Source organism: Corapipo altera, unplaced genomic scaffold, assembly GCF_003945725.1.
Source record: "Corapipo altera isolate COAL_440 unplaced genomic scaffold, ASM394572v1 0, whole genome shotgun sequence".
Lineage (NCBI taxonomy): Eukaryota > Metazoa > Chordata > Aves > Passeriformes > Pipridae > Corapipo > Corapipo altera.
The window spans coordinates 80,070,348-80,087,187 of NW_020884872.1; the positions used below are offsets into that span (position 1 = coordinate 80,070,348).

The window sequence follows — 16,840 nt, forward strand, 5'->3', positions numbered from 1 at the left end:
TGTTTAAAAAGAAGAAGTTAGCCTTGGGGATGATGTGAGGAACACAGTGAATCATGAGGATGCTGTCATCAGTTTTTATAATCCATTTTATTTAAAAGGAACAAAACCCAAGAAATGAGTAGAAGGTCACTCATCCCAGAATCACAGTTACCCAGCCATGTGAAACCTTACTGAGTTGTAGTTACTGAATTGTTTTATGCAAGATTTAGAAGACTTGGAAGGGTGCTAGTATGAAATACATACAGCAGTGCATTCCTTAGATTCTCTCAGCTCCAGCTTGGACGTTAAGTGTTATATTTCTAGAGATACTTAAGATCTGACTCCTTGAGAAGACATGCTTGATAGAGTTTACTTATACTTAAGGTTGCTCACATTTGAATAAGTGCCTTAAAGAACATATATAGGTTTATTTGTCTTTTAATAATGCACATAAGATACGACAGTAATGGCATTTGACCGTGAAAGTCGCTTTGATATTTTAACAGACCCTAGTAATGTGCAATACCTGTGGGCCTTGAGGAAGATACGGGAATAACTAAACAAGTGTTATCTACTTTCTCTCCCAACTGGAAAATGTTTGAAAAACTTACAGTATAGCACAGGGTAAAAAATCTGCAGCTCTGTGTGAAAATACAAGTTAGTTTCAGATGAGCAGGTCACAGCTAATTAACTCAGCTGCCCTCATAGTTGTGCTGAAACAGCCATTCTGCTTTTCAAGTCTCAGCTGTCTCACCCAGTGCTAGGTTTGGGTGGCACAGCACTGGGTTCTGCGGCTCTCTGTGGTTTCCAAAGGTCAGTATTTAGGATGGACTTTCCTCTTACATCCTGTTCTCATGGAAGACACATGACCACGAGCCAGCTACTTAAAAGGAGCTGTGGTGGTATTTAACTAGTAGCTGGAAGGAAGTGTTTGTGTGTATCTGCAGTTGTCAGTCCAGGAACAACCCATGAGACAGAAGAAGGAGTGAGGTAAAACACTGATTCTAATGTTCAGTGAGCTACAGTACAGTTATGTCCAGAAGAGTAAGCTTTACTCAATGTTATGGGCTGCTTTTATATCTCTAAAATGGCCTGAGGATCCTAGGTGAGTGAGTAATAAATGCATTTCAGCTGTGCTAGTTATTCAGACTTCTTCCGAGACCACTCTTAAGATGAATTTGTGGGTGGATTTTTTTGTATTGTTCTTTTTTTCAAATTTAAAGTTGTATATGGACCCTTTGACCTTTGGAATTCAAAGGAACAGCCAACAGAATTCTATCATAATCTTTTCCTTTTGTGAAAGGAAAGTCAGATAGAGCCATGTATGACTTTAGCAGAACATATGACTGTAGGAAAAAAAGTGATGTCAAACTTCAGATATTTACTTTTCATTAAAAGTGATTAGGCATTTTGTCCATGTAGTCTATGTGCTTATGTGCTGTAGTTTCTAATTTAACATAGTTCTCTTTATATTCCTCAGAAATGTTATTTGAAAAAGCATATCACAGTCCAGTAAGATACCTGAGATGCTTTCTGTTAGATCTGCTGAAGGTAAATTTATATTGCCCGTGCAAAAGTGTGGAGGTGATTGTACTGTAAAGAAACTGCTATAGGAGATGTCAGTGATATTTCAACCTTGGTATAAAATGAGAAAAAGAGGTAAGGCAGTAGGCAGATGTTTACCATCAGTATGACTGTAGCAATGTTTGATGTTACCACTGTCTTGGTTGCTTGTTACCACTTCTGTGCTAGTGGTTATCATCCACAAAGGTCTGCAGACATCGTGGATCCTATGCATTGCACTTTTACTGAAGCATATGAGAACAATCATGCTCCTTGTCTTTATGTTTTCAGGAATAACTCTGAAAACATAAACTCTGTGTAAATCAGTGCAGTAAGGTCTGTTGAAGCAATAACTCCATGAGGTATAAACTCCCCCTTGTCTCAAATAAGACCCTGTCAATACCTGGTCTGATTTAGGGCTATGTTGAAGGAATTCTTTCCCCATGGGTCAGAGTGATACTGGAAGGAGTTGAATCTGTGAGCTGTTGGCTAAGGAGGGCTTTTGCTGTAGCACCACATTGCTACCAGATGTATGAGCTTTGCTGATTGAGTTGTTTTGTGATGAGTCATTGAAGTTAGAGTTTGAAAGGGAAGATTTTTGCCAGTTCTGGTGTTTGGTGAAATGCGAGTAGCTGTCGTTTTGCTCGTGGACTTTGAGAACATTGCTTGCATTTGATTTCTTGTATGTGTGAAGCAGGATTTCTCAAGAGTTGTTACCATTAAAGACAAGTACGTTGCTGGCTGAGCGTTGATAATAAACTGGTTTTTGTATCTAAGAAACTTAACACTATACCTAAAACTAATTAGCGACTCCAAATGGGCTCATCGTCATTGATTTTAATATGTAAGTGGTAATTTATAACAGTTGCAACTGAAGCCCATTCTGAGATAGGTTTTGGGGTTTTTTTGTGTACTGTACGTTGTGAAGCTAACTAGTAGTTTTGCCTGCATATAGATTTACAGAGCAAGAAGAATCTTTTTAGAGTCTCAGGATTTGGGGTAGAAAATAATGAAAATAACATTCAGTAAGAAAGAGTTTAGAGCTTTTAATTTACACAGTGTGCTTATGAAGAGAAACCATTACTTCTGAAGAATTGGGGAACTGTTTTAAGTAGCAGTCTTTGCCATGCAAGTTTCTTTTCCTTCATTCAGCAGAAACTATTCTTACTTGTCTCAGGGTGCGAGACCTTCAGTCTTAAACATTTTCCTCTGTTAGACACGTGCAGGTCTCTTTGTCCCAGCCCTGACTGTTCCATAAAACATTTTTTATTTATGACAAAAATGTTTGGTTTTAAGTATATTTTTCATTTGAGAATATAAAATAAAACTGACACTCACCTGTTCAGTGTTGTAATTAATGTTACATTGCTGTTTAAAGGCTGCATGGGAATTTGCAGTGCCATGGTTTTAGCTCCTGTACAGATGGTGATGATTTCTGTGCTGAACAGACAGGGACCAACTATTTAAATGTGCCTAAGCCAGGACTACTCTATTTTTAATAATGCCTGGTGAATAATTTTACTAAGCTCTTGGATGTGCAGTCGAGTGCTGAGACTCCTTGCTGAGAGACTGGACGAAGAGCGAGAAAGTCTGAGATGAAAAACTGCAGTGGAGACATGAGACAAGATCTGGCAGCTGGTGAGGAGTAAAGTTAGGCTCAGAACACGACTCTCTTGGGTCCCAGCAAGCACTGCCTTTTCTGAAGAGAGATGCTAATGCTATGTTGACTAACAGTCTGTTTGCTAGACAGTTCTGAGTTGTACACATAGTTCCTTAACTACAGGCTATTTACAACAGAGACGCAGTTACAGAACCTGAATTTTAAGATTGAGGATGACCTGACAATGTCAGATCACACAGCTCCTATCTGGTGCAAGATTGTACTCCTGCTGTGACTTCAGTTATAGGTTAACATCTGTCTCAAACATATTTTGTCACCTATTTCAGATGTTTTATCATCTCCCTTCCTTTGCTAATTCTTTTATACCTCACGTACAAAGGCAATAACTGCATTTGGAAAGGTCATAATACCTCTCGAATGGCCCAGCAAATCAATAGTCCACATCTTCTTTTTCATTAATCTTTTCTGGTGACCTGCTTTACTGTTACTGGTTTTTCAGTGTTGAGGGTATCAGCCAGTGTAAAAAGAGACCTGATCCATACACCAGAGGGCTTATGTTGACTCAGGAGTTGGACTCCGTGATCCTTGTGGGTCCCTTCTAACTCCGAATTTTCTATTTTACCAGAAGGCTTAGTCAAGGAAAACAAAAAAACAAGCATTCATTAGAAATGTATCAGAAACAGAGGTCACTTTGATATATAGGTGTTACATACAAGTGTATTTGTAATACAGCACATGAAAAAGTCTTTTTATTTGTCCATGGGAAGCCCATTCCACCATGAGGAAGAGGATGACAGGAAGGGAATGAAGTGCTTAGTTTGTAGAGGTGTCTGGGATAACCCAGGGCAGGGAGAGAACAGGAGAGACACTGTCACAGTAGTTACCCCATCTTCATTTTTAACTGAAAAAACATCTGGCTCTTTTATTGCCCTAGTAACTGGAAGCTAATTGAGGAAAAAAAATCTGTGAAAGACAACAACAAAAAAAATCAACGGAACTTTTCAAGTATTTGCTTTTCCCTTTCCTACCATCTGTAGTTACTTTTGCCAGAGAATGTTCTCACTCAGTAATTTTCCAGTGATTTCAAGGTAGCTCTTTTCTTTGTTTCTCTCTTGATTCTCTATTCCATGGATTCTTTTCCATGGCTTTCTAAGTCCTGATATATTTGATGAGGAGAAAAGTGTTAGCAGTTTTTGAGTACATAATCCCTTCAAGGTGATGTTCTAGTAATTTAGTTAGCTCTGTACAAATGCTTCCACTTTACAGATCTGTCCTTTGTAGTCTTCTGGCCATTGCTTCAGAATCATTAATGCTAGGTCACCCAATGATTCAAATTTGATCTGGGTCAGGTGTGGGTGTGTGATCATATTTCTGCTAACTATTTAGAAAAACACGAGCTTATGGATTTTTTTTCCTTTGTTCTGGGAAGACTGGCAACACCTGTTTAGAATAAAACAACGTGTTTATCTGGATTTATTTACTGTGATGTAGGGACTGCATGCCCATACAAAGTGTTACACTCAAAACCTTGTTTAAGGGCAAAAAGGCAGCATGTCTTTATATAGCAAAGAATTTATTCTTAGTATAACTGAATTTTTGCAAGTTTAACCATTATTAGTCCAGGTGCAATTATTACAGGAAAAGAAAGAATTATGATGCTGTTAAAATATCATACATTCAGTTCTTGGTTTCTACCTCTCTTCTTGGTGTGATGTTCATCCCTCTCTTACTCCTCTCAGCTCCAAGATTGCTGATTTTATTCTGGCAGTGGTGGGTGTTACAGCAAGTTGTCAACATCTGGAGTCCTTTGCTAGAAGAAGTATGAGGTTCATCTTGATGATTTTTTTCTTCTTTACTGTAGGATTCACCTGGGATCATTTTAGTATGTTTGGTAAAACAACTACACCTGTCTCTTTCTTCATTGCTCTGCAGTTCCACATTACATCTAATTTTTTTTTTCCATGTATAGTTGCTGTTATGGGTATTAGATACTATTTCTTTGTTCTGTTTGTTACCCCTAAACCCAGTTTTGTCCAGCTCCAGGTCTGCATTTCTTTGGCTGACTGTTGGTGAGTTGTTTATAGCCATTGTCTCCAGTGCCAAGCTTGAGCCCAATTTCTCCTCTTGTGCCTGTACTCCTCCATGCCACATCCCATGTCTCTACTTCTCCAGACCTCTGCTGTAATACCAGGCTGTTGTATTTCTCTATACAAAGTTACTACATTACTGGTGAGTGTTTTAATCTGTGTAGAATAGCTGCTTGCAACCGTTATCTGTGCAAAACTATGGTTGTACCTCACACAAACAAAAATAAAACAAAGTAGATACATGCACCTGGCCAGTTACAGAAATTGCAGTCACACCTAAACCAGTTAAAACAAAGATGCAGTCAGGCCAAGAAAAGTTTAGGCAAAGCAAGAGTGGCCTGAGGCCTTTAAAATTCACTGCAAAGTTTGTGGCCTATGAAGAGCAATGGCAGTACTGAATGACAAGGCTAAAAGTTAACTATTTTTTTTCTGTACAAAGAGTAACTGATAGAGTGAGTATACATCTGATCCTTGCTTGGTGTTTTGTGATCAAAGTGTTTGGTGGGTTTTTTACCTCAGTACAAAATGCACTGAGCTGAACCACAGCCTCATTCCTACATTTTGCCTTTAGTGAAAATAAAGCATTTGTGCTATTTTTATTGCTGCGTTAAGAAATCCTATTGTTGATTTCAGTTGATACCACTGATGAATGGTCTTCTCGAAGAGTAAGGTTGCACAGATCAGTAGTAGGATTACCCTCATCAATGGGTTCAGCTAAATCTGCCCATGAAAGAGCTGAAGGCTGTCAACAACTTGGTTACAGTTCAAAGACTGAAGGGCTTGCCTGGCTGCTGTGGAGAGCAGATGCTGAAGGCAGGGACAGGTCACAGAGAACAGATCATTAGATGGGAGCCACTGTGCAGGAGGGCCTTCAAGCTCTGTCCACAAGCATGTATGTGAGAGAATAGAATCACAGCATCACAGAATATTCTGAGTTGGAAGAGACCCACATGGATCATTGAGTCCAACTCTTAAGTGAATAGCCCATGCAGGGATTGAACCAACAAGCTTGACATTATTAGCACCTTGCTGTAATCAACTGAACTAAGCTCAGAGTGTGAGGCCTGTAGTACCAGAGATGGACTGCTGAAGGATGACTGTCACAATCAATCATCACAGTAGAGATTGGTTAAACCAGTAGATGGGATACCTTTAGTAAATCAAAACTGGTAAGCAATCTCATTTGTAAATAGAACCTCTCTGAAAAGAAACGAAAATTATGAGATATTCTGCTCATTTTACCCGAGTTGACTTTTGGAGTAGACTGTTCTTGAAAATTCAGGCTGTGTCTTCCATTCTAAGAATGGATATCCCACTCCCACACTGAAAATGAACCCCATACCTTGTAAGAGAGTACTTCTCAAGTCTTTTTCCTCAGAGGTGAAGCAACATGCTAACAGAGTGGTCATTAAACGCTGGGGTGTGAGAAGAAGGATGTGTTGGGACTGTTTGTGGATGTGCTCAGGGCTTGTGCCAACAGAGTAGTCTTGAGCCTTCACTTATTACTACCTGCTGGAGTATAGCTTGTGCTGATCACTGCTGCCTCCAGCACCACAGAGACATAGTTTGTCTTTTTTTTGCTAAAACATACTGTGATTCAAGATTTCACTTTCTGCTTCCACTTTGCATAACGAAAAATACAGGCAGGCATCCTGCATGAGATTTTTCTCATCTCGTTGGACTGATACAGAGTTCTGGTAGTCTCTGGGTGGTTTTTGTAGACACTTTGAAGATGGAGTCATCTCAGTTTCTCCACAGTGACTCTAAATATAGCCTACAGTGAATAATTCAGGTGTGACCACCTCCACAGAGCTCCCTCCCAATCATTGTGGTAAGGGCAAAAAGTGCATTGAATTTGGGTTGTTCTCCACTCCAAAAAAGGAAGGAGCTATTTCTTAATTCACAGCTTTCCTCTTTTTTACATTGGCTAAATCTGTTCAGAACAGAGAAGAGAGCAGAGATTTGTAGTTTGGTTTCCTAAGCCCCATTTCTTCATGTATATGTGTGTATGTGTGTGTGTATGTGTCTAGTTTGTCTGCTAATAGTTTTTGTAACATGTGGGCAATTTTAACCATGTTTGACAGAGGAGCGGAAATAGTAACTTAGAACAAGTTTTGCATTTAAACAAAGACGGAAATGGGAAGGGAGGGCACAGCAGTTCTTCCTTTACAGAATAAGTTGTTTCTTTTCCAACACGGGAATACGTAGTCAAGTTAGAGAAATACATTTTATTCTCTAATTTTTGTATTTGCTTATTTTCCTGTGCTCCAAAAAGATGTCTGCAAAAGGCTGTGTTCCGTTGAAAGCACAAAGCAAATACAAACTGAAGACACTTGTCTTCAGAAAACCAGGGTAGGATCTGGTTCAGATTGCCATATCTCCTTGTGAAGTGGATTATCTAAAACCTCCTTACCCTTGACAAAGTCAATACACTCCACAAGTAATTCAGCAGAACAAAGATAAGTGTCCACTCTGAGCTGAGTTGTCATCTAGACTCCACTGCCTGGGTTTCCATTGGGTAAGTGGGAGCACAGACACCTGTGGTATCTACCAACCAGAGGCAAACCATTCTGACCTTTTTGATCCTACTCCTTTTTGAGTTACTTTGCTTTTCACATATGTTGATTCCTGCTTGGGGAAGCAGAAGTGACAGGAGGATGTGGCTGTGGGTGATCTTAGATTAGCCTTCATTTCAGATGAATGAGAAGTGATGTACAGAAAATACTCAGATGGCCTGCAAACTCTGTATGCCTCATTTCGTTGTAAGGTGGAAGAATTTGAAAGACTTTTGTTTTCATCATGTACCCTACAACTGGCCAGTGGGATGCATGAGTGTGCAGAGCCCTTTGCCAAATCTGGGCCATATGTCAAGAAATGAATGGCTGCTTAGCACTTTATAAATTGGGCTTTTTATTAGGCAATAAATGGGACTGAGCTTGTGGAGTGACCTGGCACCAGTTATGAGTGTTGAACCTGGAAACTTTAACTCACTGACCATCATCTTCAATGATGCTGGGCTCTCTGAGAGTTGAGACAAGATACAGAATTACAGAGTTGTTAGAGGTGAAAGGGACCTCTGGAGATCTAGTCCAACTCCCTGCCAAGGCAGGGTCACCTAGAGCAGGTGACACAGGAACACATCCATGTGGGTTTTGAATGTCTCCAGAGGGGGAGACTCCATGACCTCCCTGGGCAGCCTGTTCCACCCTCAGTGTAAAGAAGTGGCAGTGCTGTGCCACCCTCAGTGTAAAGAAGTACTTCCTTATGTTGAGGTGAACCATCTTGTCGTTTAGTTTATGGCCATTGTTCCCTGTCCTATCACTGGACACCACTGAAAAGTGTGTGGCACCACCCTCTGGACACCTGCCTTTTGGATATTAATAAGTTCCACTCTCAGTCTTCAGCGTTTCTGAAAACATCCTGTATTGTCTTATGTTGAATTTCTGGAAATATAGCCCCCAAGTTATTGAATACTTGTCTGACTTTAGCCTTGAGATTTTGCTAGGGAACAATTTCATGCAGGGGCTGGGTTGTCAGTGGAATAAAGTTGTTCTCAGTCTTTTTTTTGCGCTGATTGTGGCAGAGCACATGGCTGCATATTGTCTGTGAAAGCTTATCAAGGTGTTACACCACGTCAGTTTTGCTAGATGATACAAGACTCTCCAGATTGACTATATTTATATATCCTTTCCTCCTTCTTTTGATTTTTCCCAGGATGGAATAAGTAATGTCACTGATAAGTAAATCACTGGTATTTTTAATTCCTGTGGGTGTTCAGTTTATTGGGGCGAGGGGGTTGTGTGGTATGCGTTTTGAAGAAAATCAGAACATTTAACAATGTGTTTTGTTCTAAATAAAGTTTTTTTAAATAGGGACATAGGAAGGAATCTAAAGAAAAACTGAGACAGCACATGAACTGTGAGAAATACACGTATATTTGGTTAATCTATATTCAACTGGTTCTTAGTATGAAACTAAAAATTAAGGCGTTGCCAGAATACAAATAGTAAAAGAAAAGTTATATCTGTCTTTTTATTCAGTTCTCCTTTCTGTCCTAAGGTGAGTAGTTATTAATATAATTTTTGTTTCTATTTCTTTCCTTGATCAAGTTAACAGCTTTTTCCTAAAAGTAAAAATAAATTTATAAGCAAACAAAATATTTGATATCCTATGTTTGGTTCTTTTTTTTTCTGCTTCTCGTTGCTCTCAGGTTCTGGACTAGTTTTTGCAACTTATTATGGGAATATCTGAATTTGCATCAAAATCCTGATAGTTTTTTACTTGTTTGTCTTTCTTTGGCTTGATATATTTTAAAGGAAGGTTGTGGAAATTTATATGGTAAATATAAATATTAATTAACTGTAGGAGTGATTTTGAATTGTATGTAGGATTTCCACCATGGCTTTTGTCTTCATTGAAAGCGCTTGTGGAGACAGTTAGATGTTGCCATCCCTCTTTCTCCTGTGGGGTGCAATGGTAAATCCAGGGTTGCTCTGATGTAGGAGATAGTAGCACCACCCAGGTCTCTTAGTTCTCTGCCACAGAACATCCTGAGCCCTGGAGTCAACACCTTCTGCAGGCAGGGCTAAGGGCCATCGGTGTTCTCACAGCACCAGGAAACACTAGAAGTTGGATTCTTGAGTTGCCTTTTTGCCAGAGCAGTCATGCAGCATGGAGATTCCCTTGGCTGTGGTCTGCTGAGACTGCTGCCTGGAGTGTTTGGGGAAGAGGGCTGCAGGTCAGGACATATACTGATTCATCATTGCCCAAGAGATCACTTGTCAGACATCCTGTCAGTCAGTGATCTCCCTGATGGCTTTCTGTCTGTCCCTGTGCAGCAGTGCCTCAACCATCTGAAGCGTGAGGTGCTGGATCATCTCTGCCTCAGCCATGTTTTTTTGACCCAGAAATACTGTTTTCTTGGGGGGTGGGGGCAAGATCTTCTTCACTTCTAGTTCAGTCCTGTCCTCTGTAGCATCTTTGAAAACAAAGGGTCTAGCTGCTTCTGAACAACACCAAAGATCCCCAAAAGTATAGCAATAAGAAAATAGGAAGACACAGAGAAGAGCATGTAGGAGCACTGTTCTAGCAGGCAACCCTGTTTGTGTTGACAGCAGGAAGGGTTGTGATTTGAACTTTGCCTTATAGTCGTAATTTCAGTGCTAAGAGTCTGTATGAGTGATTGGAAACCCCTGAGCTTTGGAGTACAGACCCAGATGTATGCACCACCTCTAGGAAGTCTGTCAAACCTTCCTCCCAAGGGCTGGGGCAGACGGGGCTGCCTTTCTGTTGAGTCTCACCTGCAGCAGGTGGGTTGCCTGCCTTGCCGACTGCTCAAACTCCTAAGGCTGCAAGCAAATGTACCTGTCCTAGTGGTGGATTTTGCAATCCAAACATTTCCATTAGGAACAGGAATCAGATTAAAGTATTGGACTACCAGTCTGCTTTCAGAAGGTAGTAACTTATTTTGCACTCTGTGGATATGGGCTGAAAATGAAGTGGTGAAACAGAGGCAAAATGTCAATTCCCTGTGCAGAGGTCTGAGGACTTCCTGAATTTTTTTTCCTTATATTCTCTTGTACCTGAGTATCATCTATACCAGCTGGGAGCTTGCTAGAAACCTAACTTCCCTTTTGTTTCTCTTGTGAATATAGATAATTTTGTAGTTATCTTCCATGTGCTGATCAGACAATATTGTTTGAGACCTCTGATAACTCCTGTTCTTCTTGTTTTTTACCTTCTGGATTGTCGACTCATGAAAGCATGATACTGTGGGCTGCTTACTGTTATTAATTACATGCTGCATATTGGTTTGTCTTTGGGCGTTGGTCTTCTATTCTTGGAATCTTGCATATATTTTAAACAATCAGCCTATTGTTTAGCAAGTGCATGCACTGTAGGCCTTTTGTGAATTCGAGTTAAAAAAAATAATAAAAGAATGACTAATGGAGCACAAACGGTGCTTGTGACACTGTAGTCCATTGTGTAACTACTGAGAGCAGAATTTGCATTCCTAGAAAAGCTTGTTCACGGTCAAAATATAGGACATTCTCTTTATGGCTCATGGGAAAACATGTACTATATATTCAGCTCTGGATGCTGTTTGGAAGGATCAACTTTTAAAAAATGTCGTTTTCCTCCCTTGGAACAGTGAAGTCAGACTGAGACCCGGCTTTGCTTGGCAACAGATGTGAATCTTTTTCATTCAGGCAAGTGGCATGGGGGGGCTATTTTAAGTCTGTCGCATACATGCACCATGATTTGTTTGTTGAAATGGCTTCTTTTAAGATGATATTGAACTCTGACATTGCCGGCCCTTTTGAATAGTAAGGGTACATTGTTATGTAATATAACTGTCTGCCTCCTCTGAATACCAGAAGCAGCCTGGCAGTTGGTGCTTTTCTTTCCTTCAAAAGCATATTTGTTTATGGCTTTTAGTTTTTCCCCTGTGATGTTGCAGGTCAAGCAGAGGTTAAAGTGGGATCTTCAAATGTTTTGAGAAATCGTGAGTTCCACGTACTTGAAACATAGCAACTGTCTCTCTTGCATGTGCATAAAAATAGGGTGCTGGGTGTTCAGAGGGGTAATGCTGCATCTCACGTATGCTATAGGTAGTTTCCTGTGGCACTTCCTGTCTAGGTAGAATTAGTCTATTTTGATTTTGCAATTTGCTGTGAAGAATTAAGGTGGGATCACTGCTCGCTGGAGATAATACTCCTTTGTCTGTCTGTGAAATCTCTTTGGGAAAGGTGTGTGCCTGTTATTATGGGCACACATGGTACTGATCACTGTGGGAGTCCTGTCCTGGGAGAGATGGTGCCAAAATGTTAAAACTTAATTTACAGCAGCAGAGCCTGTTCTGGCTCCTTGGCAGAGCGGAAGCCAGCAGAGAGTGCCCAGCTCCCCCTTCAAGGCCCTGGTTCCATTAAATGCCGGCTGAGCTTTGAAGTGCTTGCCTGAAGAGGCGTATGTGAGGGACTCCTGAGGACCCTTTGGTGTCTATATGTCTGTACAGATAAGGACTATGGGGACCACTTAGCCTTAGTAGAGATCCACAGAGAGCTGCTGTAAATGGGAGAGTCTGATGTGGGCAACAGCTGGATGTCCCAGGCCAGTTCAGCCAGGACTAGCTAGGACAGAGTCATATTCATGGGGAACAAGTACCAATTTGTCTCCCTCTGCTCTGATGTGACCCAAGAGGTTTTTCAGTATTACTTTTTTCTTCTCTGAAAGAAACAGGTGTGTTGAAAGTGTTGAGGAGGGAATGTGGTCAGCTTGAGTTTGGGAAGTGAGCGGGCAGTGCTCAATATCTTTGCAGCACTATACTTCTAAGAGAAGTGCCAAAGTGCTGCAAGTGCTTCTATTCATGGCTCTGCTGTAAATTCGAACCAATTGGACCCTGCTCTCTTAGCATTTGAAGCTTCCAAATTAAATTCTATTTGCCATTAGTCATCGTTAATTTGCAGTTTTCACCTTGATTAAGTTTTAGGAATGCATATAATGAGAAACTTCTTAAAAAAACAGGAAGAGAGGAAATGGAAATTTGCCCTCTACAGTGTTTTTCTCATTTATGACCTCCGTGTCTGAAACTGTGTCGCTCAGTGGTGTATTTTGTCACTTGTTTTCCATGTCAGTTCAGTGACTATTGAAACAAAATATTCTGTTTGATACAGAAGAAATGGTGTGAGCAGCTCATGCTAATTAGCATCTGAGTAATAGGCACACCTTTGCAAGCAATGAAGCAGCTACTTTTACTGACAGGGAAAGAATATTCCTAAAGAAGGTGCTGGAAAGGTGACTTTATCATCACTGACTGTGTTTTGGTTGTGTTATTTATAGGAGTGAGCCAGGTTAGTATTTTAAGACACTGGTACAAAAAATTGGTGTCCTTAAGCCTTGTGCATATACTGTAAATAAAAATGGTATATTTTTCAGAAGTGTGTTTCCCTTCTGTTCCATCAATTTTTCATAGAATTATGGTTGTTAAATTCATATGCACATTCCTGCTCATTGATTTAGGAGGGGAACTTTAGGAATCAGAACCTGATCTTTTTTTTTTTTCCCTTCTTGTGGTCTGCTTTGGTTTTGTTTTATTTTGTTTGAGATTTTTGTTTGGTTGGTTGTTTTAGACAGTATCCTATTTTGAAGCAGGACAAAAGTCTGTTTCTTACTTTTCAAAGTCTGAACAAGTGTCAGAGAACCACACAATGGTTTTGGTTGGAAGGGACCTTACAGATCATCCAGTTTCAGTCCTCCTGCCATGGGCAGGGGCACATTCCACTAGACCAGGTTGTCCAGGGCCCGATCCAGTGTGACCTCGAACTCTTCTAGAATGAGGCATCCACAGCTTCTCTGAGGCAACCTGTGCTGGTGTCTCACCCCCTTCATCATACCCAGTCCCTTTCTGCATAGGATTTACTTGTCTTTGTGAAGGTTTATATAATTTATGTTCTTGCTGATCAGAAGTATCGTAGAAGGAATATATGTATTTTTGATATTTTTGCTGAACTTAGAGGCACACTTCTAAGAGCTTGCTCAGAAATAATTCTCAGCAATTACAGGCTGAAATGGTTTAGCCAGCTAACACCTCATTAATTTTATGACTTTTGTCTAAGGTTTTGCCAGAAGTCATTGTGATTCTCTTCTTGAGTAACACGACTTAAGAGAAGACGTTATATAGCATGATCACCCTTAGGCCTGATATTCATAGAATATCTTCATAGATATCTACTTCATAGAGATCTACTAGGAGGTTTTTTTTCCTCTGGAGGGGGGAAACAGCAAAGTGAAGTGTCCTGGGTTTGAAGTACAAAGAATATTGTGTAAATTCCCTACAACAAGGGTAAGGATACAGGTAGGAGAGCTCAGTCCTGCATAAATAGTGCATTTGTCTGCATCGGGTTAAAGCTTCAGGGCTTTACAGTTTGATTCTGGCACTTTCTTTGCATCTTTGTGGTTATCTTTTACCTGTCCTGGGTTCACTGTCCTCATTGAGGTCAAATTGCCCTCTTCAGAAGCTGTACTTGTGCTTTCTACTTCCTGGGGAAACTGTTGCTTCCCTACACTAGAAAAGAAATAATTTCATAGTCAAACTCTTACTGTAACAGTTGCCAAAAAAAATGGCAACTAGAAGTTTTATGTCTTTTCCTAGGCTTTCTTATATGTCACATTTTTTACATTGCAGGGATCTGAGGGTAGAGATTGCCTTGTATCATTATGGCAAATGCCATTTAATGATACTCTTTGAAGTGGCTTAAGACCTTATCACTGGTTTCACCCAAAATATTTTCCCTGCACGTTCATAGTTTAACAGATAGAGTTTGCCTGTCTGAGACATTTCTGTTTGCAGCTTCTTTACACCTTTGTTGACAGCTTCAGCTCAGCACACTGGCATACCTTCAATTCTGCTACGGATACTGTAATACCTTTCAATTGCCTAAACAGGAATCACCGGAGGGCATCTGTCTGAGTCTAAATTATGTTTAAAAACCATCTGGCATGTTCTGGGATAGTCCTAATAATAACAATGAACACTTTATCAGGAGTTGAGTCACTGTGCTTGATTTCCAGTATAATTCTCTTATTAGTTGCATATATATATTCCATATAGCCAAGGGGTTAATGCTGCGTGCAGATACTGTATAAGACCGTTGTGCCGACAGCTCACATTTGGACTCATTTATCATTCAAAATCTGGCTATAAAGAAACACATTTAAATAATAAAAATAATTACCAAGGTGAAAGACATAGATCAGTGTTAATTGCATCCTAGACCTGTTTCCTGCTTCTGCATGGGAGAGGAAATCAGGAAAGGAGTAAATGGGAATGGCAGTCACAGGAGTAAGGTGCTTTCTCTGAAGGTACTTCTGACCTGTTGAAGGGGTCTCTTTTCATACTTAACACAGACATCCAACAGCAAGGACAGTGCAGAGCTGCCTGGGCCTGAAGCGTAGAAAGAAAAATGCTCCAGAAGGTCCTTGGTCTTCCCTGGTTCCTCACAGGAACTCGCTTATTTTCCTGTAGGAAGAGCTCAGAGTATTTTGTGAACCTGAGTATATGTTGTTTCCTAGAACCTTAATGAGATTCAGAGATAATACTGTACTTTTGCATGTTTAAGTAGTATTGAACTAGACCTTCAGCTGGCAGTGACTGACATATTGGTAGTGATTTTGAACCCTTGCTGAAATCTGTCCAAACCTACCTTTGTTCTCAGATGTTTGTCAGGTGCACCCCAGCCCAGCAGTTACATGTGACCATGGTGCCTTGGCTGTCCCTCAGGTTTAGTCTGTGTTGCCTTACTGGTGACACGCAGCTGTTAGGGGTTTGTTGCTGTGAGCACAGAGCATCCTCAGTGGGGTCCTCAGCATGTTAGACTGGTGCCAGATGTACCCTGTCATGTTGCCAAAAGTATCGTAAGAGACAGCTTTAACTTTACATTGGCAAAGGCTGGGATAATGTGCAGAAGCCGTGACAGAAGCACGAGTAAATGTTTTGCCTGAGATGATGCAGAAGGGCTGGTGGCAAAACGTGGAGGGAGCTCTAGTCTCCTCTGAGTTTGTGTATTGGCCCCAGGATGTTCTCCTGCTCTCCCTCACCCAAAGGCATATGAAATTGCGTGGTTTGAGGATCTTTGCTTTTGCATTGGCAACAGAGAAGAACTCAAGATTGACTAAACCACTGAAACTAATAAACTTCTCATGTGCATGGAGGGGCATTAGATTAATTAGTTTGCTGAGCAGCGGAGCTGGAGCTGTGCCAACTGTCTCACAGTGATAAGAGGAGGGAGCCTGAAACCAGTGGTCTTTTGGTTGTCTGCTCCTTCTTTCCATCTCAACTCTCTATAAATGACAGATGAGAAGAACAGAGGTAGTGAGCCAAACATATGCAACCTATGCATATACTGTACCGAACTGCATAATCCAGGGGTATTGTTCACTGCATGTGCAGGCAGCACTTCCCAAAAGCTCCCACAGCTGACACTGAAGGGAGGCTTCACTGGTGGTTTCTGTGGAAGCAGAGGGACGTTGGTGCAGGGAGCTTTTGAAAATCCAGTTATAAAATGCAAATACTTTCCTTCTTTAACACTCAAACAAACACAAAACACTTTCACAGCTCAGAAACACTGTGGATTTTGGTTCTCCCTCCCCTTTTTTTTTTTTCTTTTTGTTTCCCTTGCATAAAGCAATTTGCCATAAAGAAATTAATTAACAATTTCATAAAAATCTTTGGTCTTCAATGGTTGGATAATTGCTGCTTGTGTATTAAGTAGACACTGGGAATGTACCTGGGCAGACAAGTTGTGTCAGCAAAAAAACTGGTGAAATTTTGATCCTTTTCTTAGCACTCTCTCTCCCTGGGAGCTGTTCAGAGCAGGGTAGACAGACAGCTCTTGGGAGCTGTTTGGGTGTAGCTTGTCCTACCTTGGGGGCAGAGAGACTAGCATGCTCCACTAAACCTTTCCAGCCTTTCTTGCTCCCTTTTCTATCAATAAAGGATGTGAATTTTTTGATGCAAAAAATACTTGATTGAGTAAGCTGTCTGGCATGGTGCACAGGGCCATGTCAGCTGCTGGTATACCCTGGTTTAGAT

At 40.7% G+C, this 16,840-nt stretch overlaps 1 protein-coding gene across 1 annotated transcript in view; it reads left to right on the forward strand.

Moving 5' to 3' along the window:
* The first annotated feature begins 1,010 nt into the window (after window positions 1–1,010).
* MTMR2 (myotubularin related protein 2) overlaps window positions 1,011–16,840 on the forward strand; it is a 60,524-nt gene continuing 44,694 nt past the window's right edge. The window contains exon 1 of the mRNA XM_027641225.1: window positions 1,011–1,084. Coding sequence (XP_027497026.1) covers window positions 1,038–1,084 — 47 coding nt within the window. The 5' untranslated portion in view covers window positions 1,011–1,037. The remainder of the gene's footprint in view (window positions 1,085–16,840) is intronic.